This window comes from Saccostrea echinata, unplaced genomic scaffold, assembly GCF_033153115.1.
Source record: "Saccostrea echinata isolate AGI-Se365-2 ecotype Australia unplaced genomic scaffold, CSIRO_AGI_Sech_v1 ptg000001l, whole genome shotgun sequence".
Lineage (NCBI taxonomy): Eukaryota > Metazoa > Mollusca > Bivalvia > Ostreida > Ostreidae > Saccostrea > Saccostrea echinata.
Genome location: NW_026889750.1, coordinates 34,764,206 through 34,783,279, shown reverse-complemented (window position 1 = coordinate 34,783,279; position 19,074 = coordinate 34,764,206). Strand labels below are relative to the sequence as shown.

At 30.8% G+C, this 19,074-nt stretch overlaps 1 protein-coding gene across 1 annotated transcript in view; it reads left to right on the top strand.

The window, feature by feature from the left end:
• LOC133197060 (uncharacterized) overlaps positions 1-13,334 on the top strand; it is a 28,647-nt gene extending 15,313 nt beyond the window's left edge. Inside the window, exons 23-43 of the mRNA XM_061332903.1 lie at positions 131-259; positions 460-582; positions 1,004-1,126; positions 2,200-2,451; positions 2,541-2,669; positions 2,867-2,992; positions 5,416-5,550; positions 5,656-5,775; positions 5,865-6,113; positions 6,232-6,462; positions 8,657-8,779; positions 8,928-9,185; positions 9,401-9,424; positions 9,887-9,993; positions 10,088-10,152; positions 10,290-10,474; positions 10,570-10,672; positions 10,847-10,863; positions 11,100-11,211; positions 12,376-12,473; positions 13,005-13,334. Of these exons, the coding sequence (XP_061188887.1) occupies positions 131-259; positions 460-582; positions 1,004-1,126; positions 2,200-2,451; positions 2,541-2,669; positions 2,867-2,992; positions 5,416-5,550; positions 5,656-5,775; positions 5,865-6,113; positions 6,232-6,462; positions 8,657-8,779; positions 8,928-9,185; positions 9,401-9,424; positions 9,887-9,993; positions 10,088-10,152; positions 10,290-10,474; positions 10,570-10,672; positions 10,847-10,863; positions 11,100-11,211; positions 12,376-12,473; positions 13,005-13,021 (2,726 nt within the window). The 3' untranslated portion in view covers positions 13,022-13,334. The remainder of the gene's footprint in view (positions 1-130; positions 260-459; positions 583-1,003; positions 1,127-2,199; positions 2,452-2,540; positions 2,670-2,866; positions 2,993-5,415; positions 5,551-5,655; positions 5,776-5,864; positions 6,114-6,231; positions 6,463-8,656; positions 8,780-8,927; positions 9,186-9,400; positions 9,425-9,886; positions 9,994-10,087; positions 10,153-10,289; positions 10,475-10,569; positions 10,673-10,846; positions 10,864-11,099; positions 11,212-12,375; positions 12,474-13,004) is intronic.
• Positions 13,335-19,074: the final 5,740 nt, after the last annotated feature.

Below are 19,074 nucleotides of genomic sequence, written 5' to 3'. Positions count from 1 at the left end.
TGAAAAAGAAAATACATGTATATTGATTTTACACTATCAAATATCTTTTTGAGTTAAAAACACATTTTTTGCAATTAATCAAAGTTTTGAGGAACAGTTTCGATTTCATTTCTATTAATTAATTTGTCAGATATTGACGAGTGTTTGGAGCTTTCATCGGGATGTGAACAAATCTGTCAAAATACACAAGGCTCATTTAATTGTAATTGTCACCTGGGTTTTCTCTTGAATTCAAACAGGGCTTCCTGTGACAAAGGAGGTAAACATAAAGTCTATAATTGTTCTTTGGTTTCCAGAGTTCAAATAAATATCGTTTAATAAGTTCCGTTTGTGTTAATACTAATAATCAAACCTATTGTCCTTATTTCTGAATTACATAAAAAGCAACAAAAACTTTTGCTAAGATTCAACAATTTTTTTCAACACTTCATTTAAATCATTTTAAAATATAATTTTCAGCCATAAATCCCTGTGAAAACTTTGAAAAGGAATGTGAATATTCGTGTGGCAATATTAGCGGAACCATAAAATGTATTTGTCCACTAGGATTTGAGTTGGCCAAGAACAACATTAACTGTAAAGGTATGTATTCCTTTTTCTCTTTTTGCGTACATATCATCTTAATTTCAGAGGGTTCTTTCTCAATCCCAAAAATTAGATACATGATATGATTTATGACTTGATAAAAAGACCAATGAGAAGCTCAAAATTTGCTAAATGCTAGAAAAAGTTTTCCAAAATAATTCCAAGCATTTATGTATGAATGATTTATAAAATTGCACTAACAAAGTGAACTGTCAAGACGGAGGGGAATATAAATGCAGGCACATTGGTTCTACATATATATGTCAGCTTCATGCAAATGCATTTCATTGATTGAAAATTGTATATGCATATTGTATTTTTGTGATTTATGCATTATTTCTTTATAGATACTAGTAACTGTTTGCAATTTGCACACACGTTTTACAATTTTAAATGAGGAATTTTTTTTTAACTCTAGATATCAATGAATGCGAACTACCTACTTCCAAGTGTGAACAAGGTTGTATCAATAGTAAAGGGTCATTCAATTGCACGTGTCGATCTGGGTACTTCCTGAACGAGGATAAAACATCATGTTCAGGTAATATAATGAAACTTTTCTTTTAATTTAGATCATACAGTTCACTGTGCTATGACTTGAACAAACTTATAAGAATCAGCTCTAACTTGTTAATTTCTATGCTAGATTACTTACAGTTATTGATGCTGGTTACACTATGCACTCATTTTTTTTTCCAAACCGAAGCTTACCAATTACTAGTGATTTTGTAATAAACATTAATGGTCTTCTGGAGTGAGTTTAACATTTTAGAGAGTGGGGTGTGAGGTGTTCTTATCAATTAACAGACGGAATTCCTATCGTGGGGTAGAAGTAAAGTTAACAAATTTTGATAGAAAACGGCTTAATTTAAATCTTTCTGAGTCTAAATTTGAAATATAGCATTTTCTCTTAAGTGTCTAAGTTTTATATCAATTCCCTTGTCAAATATGATATTTTCTTTCCATAAGTGACATGTTTCTTAAAAATATTCAAATATTGAACGCCATTAATTCTTTATTTGAAAAAAACGAAATGTCTATCTGACTCTTCCTAACATATTTTTTTTCATATTTTGTGGATATTATTTACGTTGAAAAGTGATTATGTGAAAACAAAACTATTTTTCAAATACCAAAAATATGAAATTAAAAAATGCTTTTCTGGCTTGTAAAGATGAAATCATATATTGAAAGAGCTAGATATTTTATCCAGCCAGTATTTAAAATATTGTTTTTGTATGCTTCCTTAAAATTTTGGAAAGAAACTCCATGATTTTAAATACCTTTTTGAGTTATTTTAAGAGTTAAAGTTATTTACACTGTACTATAATTGAAGAGCTTTTGACGTTGAAACTCTTATTTTTTCATTTAAAGAAATAATAATTATTGTATAAAATTTCAGCAAATACATTGTTACTGAGGTTTTTAAGGGCCTCAAATATAACGATTTAATTTTAAAAGGTAGGAGAAATCCTATTCTGGAAATGAGGGATGGAGGAAATTCTCTCCTCTGTAAGATTTCCCCGAGGGAAAATTCTACTCTAATGAACATGTTTCGGGGGAAAAGGTGGCTACAAAATTGGTACAAAAGCCATTGCATGCCTTTCTTTGTAGAATGTGTTCTGCCCATGTACGGAGAAAACTGCAGCCAGGTCTGTGAATGTGGACCAGGTGTGGATAGATGTGACCCAGTCAGTGGGTGTGTCTGTCTGTCAGGATGGACAGGTGTCAAATGTGATGAAGATATTGATGAATGCTCAATAGACCCATTTATATGTGGTTCTAATCGAGTATGCCAGAATCTTGAAGGTTCATACTCGTGCATTTGTGAGAAAGGTTTCAAAAAGGGCAATGAGAAATGCGAAGGTAAATTATTTTTTTATAATATAAAACATGGAAAATGAGAATCAAAATGACTGCGTGTGAATTATTTCAATGCAAAATTATTATTTTAGATATTGACGAGTGTGCTGACACAAGCCTTAATGATTGTCCTGAATCAACAACATTTTGCCAAAACACGCATGGTAGTTATTTATGTGAGTGTCAAAAAGGATTCCAAAAACAGAATGACAGATGTGAAGGTGAATATAGTCTATGAACTTTAGACACGAACTGTAATTGTGTATGCAATTCTATTCTGAAACTTTTCAATAAAAACAAATACCTGTTCCTGCCTCCTGTATTTATTCAAGGAAGACTTCTATAGTATTAACATAAAGTAAACTAAATATGCTTGATAAAGTAAACTAAATATGCTTGAATTGTCCTAATTTTTTAGATATAAATGAGTGTGATACGGGAATTCATGGCTGTTCTCAAATGTGTATCAATGTAGATGGTGGCTATAACTGTGCCTGTTACTATGGATTTACTCTACGAAATGACCGAAAGACGTGCGAAGAAGGTCAGCCTTATAGCTTTAAAGGAATATGAAATAATTAACATTTTTTTCCTTTAAGTTTTTTCCTTACGTTTTTTATTGAAATGTTTTTGAACTATCAGTGCCTGATTTATAAATTTATGTATGTCTTTTATCAAAAGAAACAAATCTGTTGAAACATTACATCGATTTCAAAAATCGACAAAAGCATGAAATCAGTGATCAAAAGTTTTTAAAGGTTCATTGTAGGGATGTCTATTTTTTCAATAATTCATTTTCGAATATTCAATGAAAGTATTCGAATATATTTGAATATTCGATAAAATAAATAAAATATGTTTTATTTTAAATATGCATCATCCCACTCTCATGAAAGGTATAGCGCAGGTATATTTATATTGGATGTAAAATTGTATAAAGACTTTTGTAGTTGTACACTAAGTATTTTCATTTGATATTTGTCAATGTTTGAAATAAATAAATTTAAATGTAGAAAGGTATAATTTTAACAAATGAAGCATGTGTATCTATAGTAGCTCCAACTGAGGAACCAGTCGTCTTATCAAAGGCAAGATAGTTGTAATGGTATACTGTTCAGATTTCAATACGTGTAAAAAAAAATTACGATTATCTGCCTAATAAGAGATATGATTAAAATCTTTGATACAATGTTTTTGAAATATAAAAAAAAAATATTTCCATAGACATTTTTCCTAGGTAATTACTAGTAATCATTTCCCGATAATGAGTATAAAATTCAGGATTATGTACAACATATAATCATTTATTCTGAAATTGAGCCCTTTACAATATTAATTACAGCCTAATTCTATTGGACATTTATTTAAATGATCAATAATTATTAAATTTGTTTTGATCAGCATAATCTTCACGTCTTTTCGACATTCTAAGAAGGTTTTCATTTTGTTGTCCTCGATTCTAGATCCGATCGCATTTAACTAATAAAAACTACGAAAGTACGTTTTGCATTATACATAAAGCATTATTGTACAATTCTTTAGCACCTTACTCAAAACAAAATACATGTAACTTAGTAAATCTATAAGATAAGAAAGTAGTGAAAGAAATCAGGCGATCGAAATTGATCGCTAGTAAATTATACAGGGATAATTCCAGCACTGTACTAATCAAAATTTATTAATCACAGTACTTCTTTTTATGAAATCTGAAAAACACCGAATATTCGAATCTTAAATTTATATTCGAATATCAAATCGTCGAATGAATATTCGAATGTTCGAATATTCGTTGCCATCCCTAGTTCGTTGCGATAAATTTGACGCAGATAAATGTAGCTGGCAATGGGATTTAAAATATAGATTTATATATACATGTAGATATCATTACAAATTTCAATATGAAACTGCCCTGTATAAGATTTACCAGGATGACATTTTTTAGGTTTACACATGTAAACGTATGACACAAATATTTAACTTTAATCTGTTGTCAAGTATGTAAATATGTGGAGCTATAAAGTGCGATGGTCACGCCTAAGTCCGATGGTCTGCACCAAACTGGGATGGTTTGACGCGCCAAAATCCGACGGTAAAGAGAAAAAAATATGTCAATAACGTCATAGTATTATTGCACCAAATTGTGAAGCTGCGCCACTCCAGTTTTATATAAATACAAACGAATGTTAAAAAATTTGATCGCCGAAGTGAAATGTTTCAGTAGAATAAGCAAAAATATAATTGCTCCTTCTCAAGTGGGTAGAAGGCTAAACTTAATCTCGGGGATCGGTGCGAGAATAACCCTAATCGGTCGAAAAGTGTGTAACATCCTTGGTTGGGTAGAGGCTTACCCTAATCAGTCGAATAGTGTGCAAGGACGTACCCTGAATATCTTTGGTGAGTATAAGTTTAAGCATATTCAGTCGAATAGTGCATGAGGGTACTACGACGACGTGTACCCTAAATTATCTCACGGGTGGGTGCGAAGCTCTACCATAATCAGTACAATAGTGTGCAAGGACTAACCCTTATCACTCGAGTAGGGTGCGAGTACTAACCCTACGCGTAATATCTCAGAATAAGCAAAATCAGTCAAATTGTATGCGAAGACTAATCCTAAATTGTTGGCCTTTGAATGTCAGACAACGGCGTCAAGGGTTGAAGTCGGAATATTATGGTGTCATAGACATTGATTGTTTCTCCACGCCATCGGACCTTGTCTCATAGGAAACGAGCAAGCGGACACCAAACCATCGGGGATTAACGGAAACCATCGGACTTTGGCGTAACCATCGGACTTTGGAGTCCTACAAATTAATATCAATTGCAATTATAATTATCAAAGCATTTCTATCATATAAAATTAGAATTAACTGACGCTGGTCGTTTTTTAACTGCTCTTTAATCACGAAAAAAATACTTCAATAGTCATGCTTTATACGTATTTTAATAATGAATTGATTTTCTCAGTAAAAGACTCTTGTTCCCTATATCCTGGGCTTAGCTGTAGTTATGCTTGCAAGCCGTCTGTACGCGATCCAGGCAACGGGGTTTGTTTCTGTGAACATGGATACGAGCTTGGCAATGACCAGAAAACCTGTATTGGTAAATATTGAAATGTTTCAGGCACACTCAATGTGAATAAAATTTATATCATTCTCTTTAGAAGATCAGAATGGAACAAGCAGGGTTTTTTTGCTTCCATTCTAGATATTAATGAATGTAAAAGGAACTCGGTGTGTGATCAGAATTGTACAAACACGATAGGGTCCGTTGAATGTGATTGTGCTATTGGTTACGAGCTACAAAATGACGGTAAATCCTGCAAAGGTAATAAAATTCATTTAAAGTTTGATTTGAAATTCAAAAATTACGAAGGTAAATCTTTCTCTCTCTCTCATCTTTCGTTCTCTTGACAGTTTGTAATGGGTATTTTTATGGCGTGAACTGTGCAACACCATGTAAATGTGGACGAGGTGCAAAGTCGTGTCATCCTGTAACTGGTTGTGTCTGCGAGCCAGGTTGGACTGGAGAGACTTGTGAAATGGATATCGATGAATGTAAGAATAATCCATGTATGGAAGAACATCAGATATGTGTAAACACTCCAGGTTCATTCCGATGCGACTGCGTTGCAGGTTTTATAAATGTCAACGGAAATTGTCTAGGTAACTGCAACCTTACAGTATTTGAAATATATAAAAATATGTATGAAAATTTACAAAAAATATATTGTAAAAAGTAAAGTATGTTTCTTAAGTATTATGTTAATATTAATTCCTGTAGACATTGACGAATGTGAGAATCCAACAGCTTGTACACAGAAGTGTATAAATACAGAAGGAAGTTACACATGTGGCTGTAAAGCTGGTTACAGATTAGCAGATACAGATGATTGCAGGGACATTGATGAATGCAATAATGTCAGATGTCATGATTGCTCTAATTGGCCTGGAGGCTTCCAGTGTTCCTGCAATGAAGGATATGAGCTCAACTCAGCTACCCTTGAATGCAATAGTCAGTATCTTAAATTCACATTTTTAGGGAAAATATACATAACTCAAACCTTTCCAAAAAAGTTATCTGAAGATATTCCATGTTAAATTCCTAATTCTTACAATAATATTTACATTCCCAACTGTTGTCACCGTGATAAAGACTTTGAAAGTCAGGTTTGTTGATTTCTTGATCATTCGGGTGGAATGAACATTTCTCAATTGAAATGCTTCTTAAAGGACTCATCGCATGTTTCTAAATTATTTGAAATTAAAAGCGTATTACGTTCCTTATGACCACAGTTAATAAATTCTGTGTTTTTACTGTGGATAAACCGCGATTTTTTTTAATTAACCAATTATTGACTCAAATGAAAACCCCGGAATTAAAAATCTAAGTTAATTAGATAGCGATCACGTGACCCTGTGACGTCAAAGGCGACAAAAGCTGATCAGCTCTTTACGTTAATGTTACTAAAATATACGCGATACATCCTAAATTTTCTGCGTTGTGTACGACCAATCACTGAATTATCGATATGAAATTGAATATCCAACCTTATATGTTGAATTGTCAGCAGGAAAAAATCTGAAAATCTGCTAACATTGTACAAATAGCAGGGACAATAGCGAGGAAGATGCAGCGAAGACGAAGAAACCCGCCATCGCAGTACAATTTGATTTGTCATTTTATCACATGTATTAACTTATTTGATTCCCTAAGTTAACATTATATAACTTTGTTAGTCTTCGTTTTCATTTTTAACTTAATATTAATTTATGCAAGTATGCCTTCAGATGTTTTGTAAAGAATGGCGGCCTAATAATTTCCCGATCACGAAACATTGCAGTAATCAGAGCTACAGATTCTAAATGTTTGGAATAAAAACCGAAAATTATCAAAAACCTTATACCTTAAAACTAGTTAATGTTTCCATAGTAATTGAAAAGCACGTTAGGAATTAATTTTTTCAGCATTTTTGTAATTAAGCTGCATTTGATGTTAATAACTCCCTTGATAGTGTGCATATTCTTACTTCCCTATCACTGAATTGTCGCCTATAATGTCAGAGCAGTATTTTGCCGAAATCCGACTGAAATATGCATATTGCTGTATTTTAATTTCCATTCTTAAAATCTCTTATAATATGCTTTCAACAACGTTTATTGTATTCAGTATTTTAATAAACAAGGTTGTAGATAATTTTTTTTTCATAAAATTACGATTTTTGAAAGATCATGCGATAGGTCCTTTAAATGTCAATCAGTGTGTAAATGAATGGCGTATGAATAAACTCAAGAAAAAATAACTTGTTTACAAAAGAAGCAGGTGAGTTTTTTCTCATTACTAATAAAAAAAGAAGAAGATTAAAACAATAATTTTTATGAACTTTAATTGGAATATTGGCTTTATAAAAATACATTTTCATAACTCCGATGAACGTCTGCTGGAAAGCGCGACATTAGACACTGTGGTCCATCTCCGTCAATTGTCGGCCGAGAAATCGTTACATACACTGAGTCTCTGACTTTTCATCTAACGCAGACATCGTCCTACAGACGCAGCCCTTGTGATCTGCTTTTGTAAACAACGAATATTCCAGTTCATCTGCTATTTTGTCATCTACACAAACAAGTTTTCTCTCCATTTCTCGATATTGCAGCCCGACATTCAATAGGGCTGACACATTCAGTACGTGACACGTGTGCGTGCGCTTCCTAGATCTAGGTTACATCTTTCATCAAAGCCAATCAAATGACTTTGATCATAGTATTAAAAAAAATCCTTTTGTTGTCCATTTAATAAAATAACAAAAAAATCATTAAATTTGTTTCAATCTTTTATCGGACTATTTTTTCTAGTTAAATTTGACGTCAGCGGGCGGGGCAATCAAAATTAACATGGAATGCCTCGTGAATTTCAATTCTATTAAAATAGGCAGCATTTTTTTTTATCTATTTGTGATTTTATTTCACACATGAATGTAAATATAAAGACTCACTGTCTAGTTTGTTCCGCATTTCAGGGACATTAATAACATTTGAAAAAGTGGGATTACTTATACATAACGTGCTTCGCCCGTTATGCAAATTATCCCATATTTCCAGCTATTGTTGATGCCCTGGAATTCATAATACAATACACTATGTGTATATTAGACATAAAGATAGCATAAATTTTAACTTTGTATTGCATATTCTATAACTGATTGTAGATGTAAATGAATGCATTGATGGTAACAACCAATGTTCTTCTAACGCGAATTGCACAGATACTATTGGTAGTTACGAGTGTAGTTGTCATCAAGGATATAAAGGAAATGGGCGTGTTTGCACAGGTTGTGTATTGGGACTTCTGTATATCATAGATTGCAAGCAAATATGTAATTTAATACTTGTTAACCAAAACAATAGATGATATTTATTTTTTTATAAAAGCATATCATCATGACTACAAAAGGGATTCCGTTTTTCACATAATTTCAGCATGCCAACCCTTTACTTTTGGGGAACAATGCTCTCAGAAATGTTCATGTGTTCTTGACAAAACGAAAGAATGTGATCCTTCATCTGGAATGTGTCGTTGCAAATCTGGATGGGAGGGAAAAGACTGCTCGCAGGATGTAGATGAATGCAATGAAGGCCTTAAACATTGTGACGAGGATTTGCAAGTCTGTGTTAATACACCAGCTTCCGCTCACTGTGAATGTCGATATGGAGGATTAAACCTTGATAGGTGTATTCGTGAGTACATATATAACTGATTAACTGATACATGTATTAAGCCTCGATTAAGAAAGAAAGATAGAGAGAAAGAAAGAAATATCAAGATCAGCAAATAAAGATGTAATAATACCAATATATTTGACATAAAATAAAATTTCTAGATTACACCAATGACCCTTCATATTTCTTTCTTTCTGGAAATTACCTTGTTTATATTTTATCTTTAAATGCAGATCCAAGGCCAGCGTATAGCACAAGTAAGATTTAATCTATGTTTATATCATTTAAGTGCATTTCCTTACACTTTTTGTTGATGACTGGTACATTTAACATGTTAATGTTATTATATCAATAACGTTTTAGATGATGAAAAACACTTTTAGCTAATTGTTCATATTTAATAAAACTTTATTTATTTCCAAATAAGGAAAGTACAATGCTATGCCGTAGGCTAGGAATAAATAACAAGAAAGAAAAGAAATTGGTATATTTCTTTGTACATGTAAGGGTTATTTCTATTAAACTGTACGTCCCAAATGTCACAAAAACGTCACAAAGAAAATGTGTACCGGAAATTCCATATAGCCAATTCTACAGACACAGAATTGTAAAGCGATTGAACTTATGTGGCAATTTTGGTGTTTACTTTTTTAAATTTTTTTTTTTTATTGTTTTATGTTGTGATTCTTTTATGAAAAGAAATAATTTTTACAACATAGATGAGACGGAAACAAAAGTAAAACTGGAAGTCAAGTTTGAAACTAATACAAGTCGACAGGAATTTTTAACACGCACTGAACAATTACTGGAAGAATTCGAAGCTGTGGTAAATTATTGTTTGCCCAAAATATATTTGTATTTTATGAATAATTATAAAGTTTGTTATGAAACAAATTTCAAGATATGTTTTTTTTTAATAGTTAGAAAGTTACTACAGGAAGGAAAACGTTAGTGGATTTTTTCAAGTTAAAATCCTGTCTATCCGGTATGTAAACAAAGACAATTATTTTATAAATTCACTTTTAATATTTTTTAAAGGTTATTAATATATTTGTTGCTGCTATACTGAAGAAAGCATATTTAGCTTACACAATTCGATTTTCAAACTGACTTTTCTTCAAGGTTTGGAAGCTTGATTGTTGACTATGAAATAATTGGAGACAAGAATGATTCCATGAGCCTCAAAAGCGATCTGGCCACAAGTATGACAAGGCTACTCAAAGGCCAAAGAAAACTCCTTGTCTTACAACAAACACCAGCCATATTGCACATCAGAATAAAAAACGAAAATGATCTGACGATTGAATGTAAGTTATAAAGTATAAAGGGAACCAGAATTTCGAAAAGTATTGTTTGATAATCGTATTTAAGAATATTGCATGGCCTATTGTTTTGATTGAAGACGTTTCTGCATCTTCGAGCCCCTGTTTTGTGTTCGGGAGTTTTGGCGCTACCTGTCCAGCAGGAAAACAATGTGACGACTCTTCAGGTGTGGCAGCCTGTGTGTAAGTATCGTAATGCACTTGTATTAAACAGATTTAAATCCAAACCCTTATATACGAACCCTTAAATCTGTGTTGCTCCACCAGGCCCCAAATTAGATTAATAGAATCTTGTATCTTGTACCTAATACAACGGATAGATTTTGTACGTCTCAATTTTTTCAATTTTTCTTACAGGAATGTATCAGATAAAGGTAATTGAAACCCAGGTTTTATGAATTAAATTTCAAGTATTTTAGTCACATGAAATATTGAGAATTGTAAATTAAGATATCTTGAAAATTAAATGTTCTAATCAAAAAAAGCAGTCATCTGTCATGAGAATTATATTTTCCAAAATGGTCTTGCTACAGCAAGTAAATGAGTTTTAAATGTAAATGTACATCAGTTTTAATTATAACCAATTTTGAAAATTTCAAATATATTTTAGATATGCCAACTCTTTTAATTGTTGTTGGAATAAGCGTACCACTGTGTATCCTTATAGTCGCCTTGGTGGTCATGTACATATACCATAACAAAAATTCTAATCTTACTAGAGTGTAAGTATTCAGAGTCTTTATCCAAATTTTCAGAGATAAATAATAGGAAATAGCACAATTAAAGAGAAAAAACATTGGAAATTTAAAGACAACAAATCCTATAAATAAAGTTGAAATATAAACTCAATGAATGCAGTTAAAGTATATTGGTATGACTTTAAGAAAAATATATAGCCCATTTTTGTTGTATTGATATTAGGGATGGCAATTCGTAACCAGTTAACCGATTACTCGGTCGGAACGATGGTAATCGGTTAGTCGGAAAAAAAATTATATATGTGTAAACTTCCTTAGAAATCAATTTTCAACGTAAAAAATCTCTGAATGTTGATAAGTTTCCAACATTTATTTCAGCCGCCCTGGAGATAATAAACTAATTTAGGCTCTCCAAAGTGAGGTCGTTGGGGGTAATTGGTCAGTTTGTGAAGTGGTAAATGTTGTTTGAACACCATGCCGTTAAACTACATGTCCTGTATCTCTTTAATGATAGAAATTAATTACAATTACTTTTGAGTAATTTGAACTGACTACAATGTTTATCTTAACCGTCTATCTTCTGGAGTTGTCTGCCAAATTATATTTTTTAAAGAAACAAACATTGCCATGCAATTAAGTGTTAGTTCGGTTTCATTTTCTGTTAATGGTGTTAATGCAAAATGATCCTGCGTAACATCTGGTCTGAAAAATCATCAGTCTTAAATATCAGAGGGATATTTTAAGGTTTTTGTATTTTTGTCTATCAAAATTGAAATACAGCATATAAAGTGAAGTGATCAAGCATATACAAAATATTACTTAGCTTTTTTTTTCAAAAGTTTTGTTGCGTATATGAATAGAGTTTACTGAAAAAAAGAGGTCAGAAAAATGTGTATTTGATACGATTAATCGGTCGGAACATTTTTTGGTTAACCGATTAGCAGTTTTGTATTCAATTGCCATCCCTAATTAATATATATTACATGTATATTGGGGAAGACTTGTATTTCCCTATACGTATTATAATTTCTTATAATTTTTTTAACAAAGAGCTTTACACATGTAGCGTATATGATTGGACTACAAATACCACTTTCTTTTTTTTTAAATTATAACAGTTAAAAAATAAGAAAAAAAACCATTATCAAATATCTATAGAGAGAGTATATTTCTCAATATTCTTTGCAGAATTGATATTATGGAGACAAACATGAAAATGAAGGAATACAAAGAGCTTTCTTTTCCGTCCGAAGAAAAGAAAGGGGTTCAAAAAGAATTCGTCAGACGTAAGTGATTTATCTGTTAAAACTTCCAATTTTATGTAGAATATCTTCTTTTCAAGTGTTACATGTAACCCTCCTGGAGGAATTTGATGAACTGCATCAACATCGAAAATAAAGGTTTTGTCATATTCGTAAATTCAAACACATTTCTTATATATACATCTTATAAATTTTATCTTTTTTTTATTGTTTCAAAAATGCAATACGGTAACCATTTTTTGTTCATTTCATAATGATAGAAAATCAAAGTTTAAATGATATAGCCTTCTGCTTTTTCACATAAATAGCTGAACATTTTTCTTACATTGTTTATCTTTTGAGATTGTAAATTAAATATGAGGGGAGAGCCTTCCTAAGTATAAGAACAAATTGCCTTTTACATGTCTTCTTTTTCATTATTATTTATTTTTTAATTTTTGTTTACATGTATAAGTTTCATTGTTATTTCATCATTTTATCATCATAATGAATTTTTATTCTTGTAAAAAATAAAAACCAATCATTGAAATACCCCTTTTTCTTTATCCGTTGCAGCTGCATGGGTTTACTAACAACTGATGACCTCAGCTGAAAACACAAATCGAAAACGGAAAAAAATGACCTCTTGTATTAATCTTGAGAGACTTGTTAATTGAATATTTTATGTAGTATGAAACGAAATGGTTTGTAGTCGCTTAAACGATGTTCTTAAAGCATGAATAATACAATCTTATACATATTTTTTGTAAATTGAAATGATTTAAAAAATGTTTCAGGGCAGATATTCCACATGAAAATGCTGTTATGCTACACTTCTTTGTTGAAAATGATACTTTTAATACGATTTGATACGATTTATTTGAATAAATACCAGTTGATTTTCTTGATCGTTTTGTCTTTTATTTGCCTCATTCTGAGTGATGAACTGAATTTTAATCTAAACTTAATATTATTTACAATGGAAGCCCTTGCTTTTGTTCTTTGCAAGATCTTTCTTTTTGAATCATTTTTGCAAAGTTAGTCTACATTATGGTAACCTAATCTCTTATTTCATTGTGATAGTTTAGCGTATTAGATAGACGCAATTCCCATACCCTTATTGGGATGTATCTATATAATAGGTAACATGTGTTTGACTTTAAATGATACTGATACCAGAGTTTGTCGTTTTAAATGTAATTGATATGTTTGCATTGATTTGTACAACAAATATTTTTTGGCGTCTTTAACATTCAACAACTTTAGTAATTGCCCTTGGGCTAGTTAGAAAAAAAATCTTTGCAAGAATACTATTGAATACTAATGAATTGCGTAAATAGATGTATTGCCATTATTCAAATAATTGATTTAAAAATCAAATATATGATGTAGCATATTTTATGTTAAAAAAGAGATTATTATCTGTAATATTAAACTGGATAAATAATCCTATCACTTTTTCAAGTATGATTTACACAGACCTTTAAATGCTTTAAAATGAAAGAACTTTCTTCATAGCTAAATGTATATAGTTTTGAAATGTTATAGATGTTTCAGACATAGAAAGTAACTGAAAGTATATAGAATCTTTTGATATATACATTTTTAAAAGAAGACTTTGATTTGACTAATAATAGAACATTATCTTGCATAAGAGAAATATAAATTGTTAAAGACAAGAATAGGGAAAAGTATTTATTTCTATTTAAAAGATAACTTCAAACTGATCAGTGCCATTTGAGATCCATCCTATCAATGACATAATAAAAGTACTTTGGGAATATATTTCAACCTCTTATTTTTGGCTGCTTTTATGTGCTTTTATTCTTATGTTCATCAGACAAATTTATCTAGGTCTTATCTTACATTTTACTCTTCTTCTATTTTTTTTTTTTTTTTTTTTTTGAAAATACCCTAAATGCTGAACATTTATTCTTTATTCGCTTACATGTAACTCAAATTTATTTACGAATACATGTAGTAAGTTCGAGCGAATTAAAATCTATTGAGAGTATATTTCTGTATTCCTTCAAGAAAAAAAGGGAAAGTTGACTTCACTTCAAAGGCAAAATGAATGTGTATAGATCTTTCTGAACGTTACCTTCTTGCCTTCTTGTTGTGGATACAAGTATATTAAATAAAAATTGCAATCTAATAAGCTAAACAGATATGTTCTTACGAATAAAAAAGCGAACTGCGCTGCCTGTATCATTAAACAGATAGATTTTTTTTGATACCTGATCAACAAATCTAAACTTATTACATGTATATAAAAAGTAAGAACATAGTGATTTGACATTTTAGTTGCAATGACGTCGACAACAACTTTGACTTGGAACAAAAATATATATAATTTGATTTTCGCTGATTGAAAATGCAAAACATTTTTCATAGAAAAACTATACATATAGCATATCTAGCTAAAAACAAAACCGTTTTGCGATGCAAAATGATGACAAATAAGTTTTTATGATAAGAAATTAAGAAAGGTTTTTGCTCAAATGTTTGACCACATTGAAAATTATTGATCATTTAAGATACATATGACCTTGTAAAAATAAGTGCTTGCACACCAAAAGACCGTTTATCTTTAAGAAATCTGGCTGCATCTAAAATGCTATGAGCCAAAATTTTGTAAGATACATTGTTTTAAAAGATGAGATAAAGAGTCGATACCATATTGGATGACCAAAATAAACTTCCTCGTCGTTGGCTATGTTTATAAAGGATGGCGCCAAATCTTTTTAAATGAAGGTTAACTGTGAACAGAGCTGTCCATTTTGGAAGTAACCAATAGGTAAGAAAGAAGTGTAGCTAATCTTAAGTAGATAAGTATTCCGATTTTCACAAAGCAAATGTGTTTGGGGTTTTTTTTGGTCTCTCTCTCTCTCTCTCTCTCTCTCTCTCTCTCTCTCTCTCTCTCACCAATCTCTTCGTATGACTGCTTTTTTGTCTTTCATAAAGTGTTATTACTGTGAAATTCTTTACGGAAGCAATCCTTAATAAAAATTTACTAAAGTTAACTATAGAATAAAGCTAACTATAGTTTACTACAGTTAATACGTACTTTGATACTATTTAAACTAGACTGAAACTTTTTTTGAGATTCTGAAGTTTAAAATCTCTTAATGCAATAGCAATTATTTAACATTTGTGAATAATATGTTAATATACAAGTAATATGCCCTTTTAATATACAAAATACGCATGTATGAATTATAGAACAAAAAAAAAAGTCTGAAGCCATAATAAAAATAGTTTGATTTACTATAGTGAAGACTTCAATGCTATAGCTAACTCTTGTAAAGTAAAGTTAACTATGGTATATTTTTAGAGGTACCACCAATGATATCGTACATTATTATCCGTTTGGTTTGAGGCATTTAAGATTTAGTCAATGTCTAAGGAAGATCGTATTTATCATAACTTTGATAGTGTGTCCAAATTGTCAAAAGATAAATTATTTCATTGTACATGTAATCATCGTATGATTACTTCTACAGTAAACTGCAAATCGCAGAGGGCAAGGTGGCTAAAATTATACATTCAGTACAGAGTGCAGTAAAGCAAAAAACTAAGCTTTCAGTGTTACAATTTGTAGGTTTTTTGAATTCGTGATTTACGATTCCTTTTACAAAGATGAAATTGCTACTATTCTTGGAGTGAACATAACAACAAGTTGATAAAAAAATATATACAATGCACTAATTAATTTACAAAACACATATATTTCGATTGTCTATAATGATTTCTGCATTAATTTTTGGTGTTTGGAATGGAGACTGCAATCAGATTACTTAAAAAAAAATTAATTTACTTCCCAGTCTCTTGATGTTTCATTGACTTACAACTTTCTATACTTTATGCAATAATTCCTAACGATAAATTAAAATCTAGACTTTTTGATATCATTGACAACTGCTCCTTAAATAAAAAACGGAACTCGGAAATTTTCACATCTTTGTGATTGGTCATCACCAAAGTTACTTCGTTAAAAACGACTCTGATTGTACAGACAAGTGCTCTAAAGTTGATATTTAAAGGATGCTGGAGTTCTTCATTGACAACATTTATGTAGTCTTTGGAGACAAAGTTTTCCAATAAACTGTTGGAATTTCGATGGGCACTAATTGTGCTCCTTTATTAGCTGACCTGTTTTCATATTCTTATGAAGCAGAATTTACTCAAAAACTTCTACACGTGAAGAGGAAAACACTAGCTGTGGCCTTCATTCAACATTCAGATATATCGACGATTTTTATCAATTAACAATATTTATTTTCATTCTTTTGTCGACTCGATATATCCCAGTGAATTTGAAATAATAAACAACTAAATTGTATAACAAACGAGATGACTTTAGCTTTTCCATCGTGAACTTTCATTTTTTATGTAGTAATGTTCCACTATCACCTGCTTCTGGTGTTAATGTCTCCCAACCTACTCGCTACTCAGGAGCTTGATCTGAGTACGATCAAAATTTAAAGCGAGGCAGGCAACTCACTGATAAGTTGTTGTTAGAGGAATTTAAACAACCTCGTTTAAAGTCAGCATTTCGTAAATTTTATGGTCGTTATAATGACATTGTTAGCAAATATAAACTATCATTGGGTCGTATTTTGGCTGACTTGTTTCATACCAATTGAAAGGCCTTTATTTTTGTACTGAATTGACTACGGATAGTTCCGTCTACCTGATTAATACATAGGGCTCACGGCGGGTGTGACCGGTCAACAGTGGATGCGTAATTCTCTTAGGCAACTGATCCCACCTCTGGAATTTCCAGGGGTCTGTATTTTAAGGCCTCTTCGCATATTTGTATTGTTCTTGGATTTTTTTTTTAGATCGATCACTGTTCGTTATCTTTACCTTTTACTTTGCAAGTACTTATAGAAATGTGCAATATATTTTGAAAGTAAACATTTTTAAAATATGTTTTGATATGAAGCCTTATTGATATACCGAGTAAAATTTTTCTTTGATTAATAGTTTACCTAGTTTGGAACATTTCGTTATTGAACTGTATTCTAATGTAGCAGCATACTTTTTGTGTTTGACAAAACCAAAAATCAGGCTATGGAAATATCAAAGATTATTGATATTAGCATAGATGGAATTTTATCATATATATACTTTCTTTAAATGCGATATTTGTTAAACAAGCTTCATTTTGTTAAAAAATTGACTATTCTAAAGAGGTATGCTTCTATTGAAATATAATCTTCCTACCCACCATGATAAAGAATAAAAAATATTAAGGAGAAATGAGGGTGACCCATGCTTTTCTTTGTGAAAGCCATTTGAGATTGACTTTTTTCCAAAATGTTCAAAAATTGTATGAAATATCGATTTTAACTACTTTTTTTAAAAATATGAACAATAAGCTTTGTGTGAATATAAATACTCTAGGATAGTACATGTATTAATAGTTTTGGTAAGTAAAAAATACCATTGAAACCTAGAATATAAATGGAGACTTTTTTTTCACTTAAAATAAGAATATTAACATGAACAAAGTGTTTTTTAATCTTCTGTAAAGAAGTTATATATTAATATGAATATGTATATAAATATACACTTAATCAGTCTGATAATATCCACCTTAAAAGATACGTTAATAAACATTGTTTACACAGGACATATTACTCTTCCATCAATTCATCTCTTTATACTACTATATTTAAAACAGAATAAAATATTAAGAATGCCACCTACATCTGTATAAACCTTATGCATATGTCACAATTCAGCAGTAATAGATACTATGATATGCAATTTTTTTAAAGAACATAAAACTGCAAACAAAATTAGGAAAAAGGGAAATATTATACCTATATAATTGATTGTATAATTTTTTTTAACAATAGTTATATAACTTACACATATAAAAACATGATTCCTGTTGCATCCAGGGAATTTGTATAAAAAAGTAAGAAAATGAGTCCATCACTCCCACTGTAACTAGTATCGAGGGCCAGGTCACCCTCCAATACGGGTCTTTTTATATTATAGTGCTCAACAAGATCAATATTTAGAGTATTTTGAGAAGAAAAGGGGAAGAAAAACAAAACAAAAACAAAAACAAAATAAATTTTCTAAATAAATGTATAATTCTTTTCCACATATATAATTTGTATCTTGCATTACATTTTTCGGAAAAAATGAACTTCTTTCTAGTTATGGAGATTACTTATAGATTTTAATGTAAATATGGAATTTATTTTTCAAGAGTTCTTGAGAATTTAAGCATTGTGTATTTTGTATTAAACATCAAATGGTTTATTTTTTGATTTGACAAATGACGTGTAAGTCTCTACTGATTGTCTGATGTATGAAAGATTAGTGATGCATGACGATAACTTAATTTTTTTCAGATATCAAAAACCACTATTAAAATAAAATAAGCATACTTGCATGCATTTCTTGTCTTAAATTCTTCCGCACGAAAAACATATTTTCCAGAAAAAATTCCCTTTATAAAAATTTTGACTCTCTGTGTTAAAATAGCACTATATTAGGTAGTATATATCGTAATTTTATGAATGAAATACGAAGATAACGATCATTAATTAGTCTCAAACGTCCACTGAAACAATAAAAAATTGGAGTAGAGCAAACACGGTCCTCTTAAAACATTAGATGTCGG